The 1,334-nt window shown below is 29.4% G+C and overlaps 1 protein-coding gene across 1 annotated transcript; it reads right to left on the bottom strand.

The window, feature by feature from the left end:
• On the bottom strand, positions 1–971 carry LOC127129145 (uncharacterized). The gene is made up of 2 exons (XM_051058431.1): positions 511–971; positions 1–410 (listed from the first exon to the last, which is right to left on the bottom strand). The coding sequence occupies exons 1-2, from the start codon at positions 635–637 to the stop codon at positions 133–135; spliced, it is 405 nt and encodes a 134-aa protein (XP_050914388.1). The 5' UTR covers positions 638–971; the 3' UTR covers positions 1–132.
• Between the last annotated feature and the right edge of the window lie 363 nt (positions 972–1,334).

Below are 1,334 nucleotides of genomic sequence, written 5' to 3'. Positions count from 1 at the left end.
AAAATTCACATACGATGTAGATATATAACGACCATGAAGACACCTCCAAAAACCTTTTCTAATAGAAGAAATTAATTATACTCATCAACTGCTAAACACACTCAAACTAATAACCTATACATTTTTAATAAGTCATACTTGCAAATGAACAATCAATGAAACAAGGCAAAGGAAAAGGGTTCCAACAAAAGAGGTCAAACCAATAGTTCCACAAACTAGACAAATCAACTCAATGAAGCTTCTCAATTCTTTCTCTCTTTTGTTTCTTTTATGATCATTAATAGAAAGTGGCACATAATTCCAACCATGTCGATATCTACAACACCTTTCAAGTCTCTCCTTCACCTTCACTATCTCTATCCTCTCCTTTAGAACATTCAAATTTCCATCTACTATATCGGTTGATCTCCCTATGATCATGATTAGTAAGTTAGTAAGATATATTGATCACAAATATATTAAGAAAAAACAACACTTAGAATATTAAAATATTGTGAAAATGATAATCACCTTCATCTTGATGATAATTTTGTACTTTTATTACTTGCATCCCTCGACGTATGTTGAATCTCTTGAGATATGTTTCTCTTGGTTTCATAGGTTTCATAGATAAGAAAGAAGACATAGAAGCAGCCATAATTTGCACCTTCAATTTTTTATCACAAACACAATACTATGTGTTTATGATTTTATTATATATCACTTATTATTGTTGAAGCAAAATGTAGAGAATAATATTGATGGACTATGCTTTTGAATATATACCTTGAAATATATATATATAAGCGTGTGATTAGGTTTGTAGGTTTCTTTTAGTTGTCTTATAAGGACGTGAGAAGGGGTGATTTAGGGGTCAAGAATCAAGGTATAGAATCCCATGCTTTGAGGGAAAATAATTATTTGACTTTGTAATGAAAATATATATATTTGTTTATTCTATGGAGGCTGGCTCATTACTCTGAACAGGCATGGAGGAAGCCAGAGAGGAAAGTCTCAGTTTATAACTAATAATAAATTGATTTTTGTAGTTATATTATATATATATTAGTGGGTTAGATTAAATAATAACCGGCTTCTTTAATTTATTAATTATTAGTTATATTTTTGGAAAAGTCTACTGATTAATTAATTAATTATTGATGTAGGTGCTTAAATTAGTCTATTTTGGTAGTAGTGATAATGTGCTTGGTATTTTGGTTTGGTAGTATATGGTATCTAATAATTTGGTTTTGGCTATAGAGATAAAATAGAATTTAGAGACATTTGATAATAATGAAGAAAGTGGAAAGAGTGTATCCACGTGTTTTTCTTCCAAATCAATTATACATTAATAC

This window comes from Lathyrus oleraceus, chromosome 3 (genome assembly GCF_024323335.1).
Source record: "Lathyrus oleraceus cultivar Zhongwan6 chromosome 3, CAAS_Psat_ZW6_1.0, whole genome shotgun sequence".
In the NCBI taxonomy this organism is placed as follows: Eukaryota; Viridiplantae; Streptophyta; class Magnoliopsida; order Fabales; family Fabaceae; genus Lathyrus; species Lathyrus oleraceus.
Note: the sequence above shows the minus strand (reverse complement) of the source record. Positions and strands in the feature narration are given on the sequence as shown.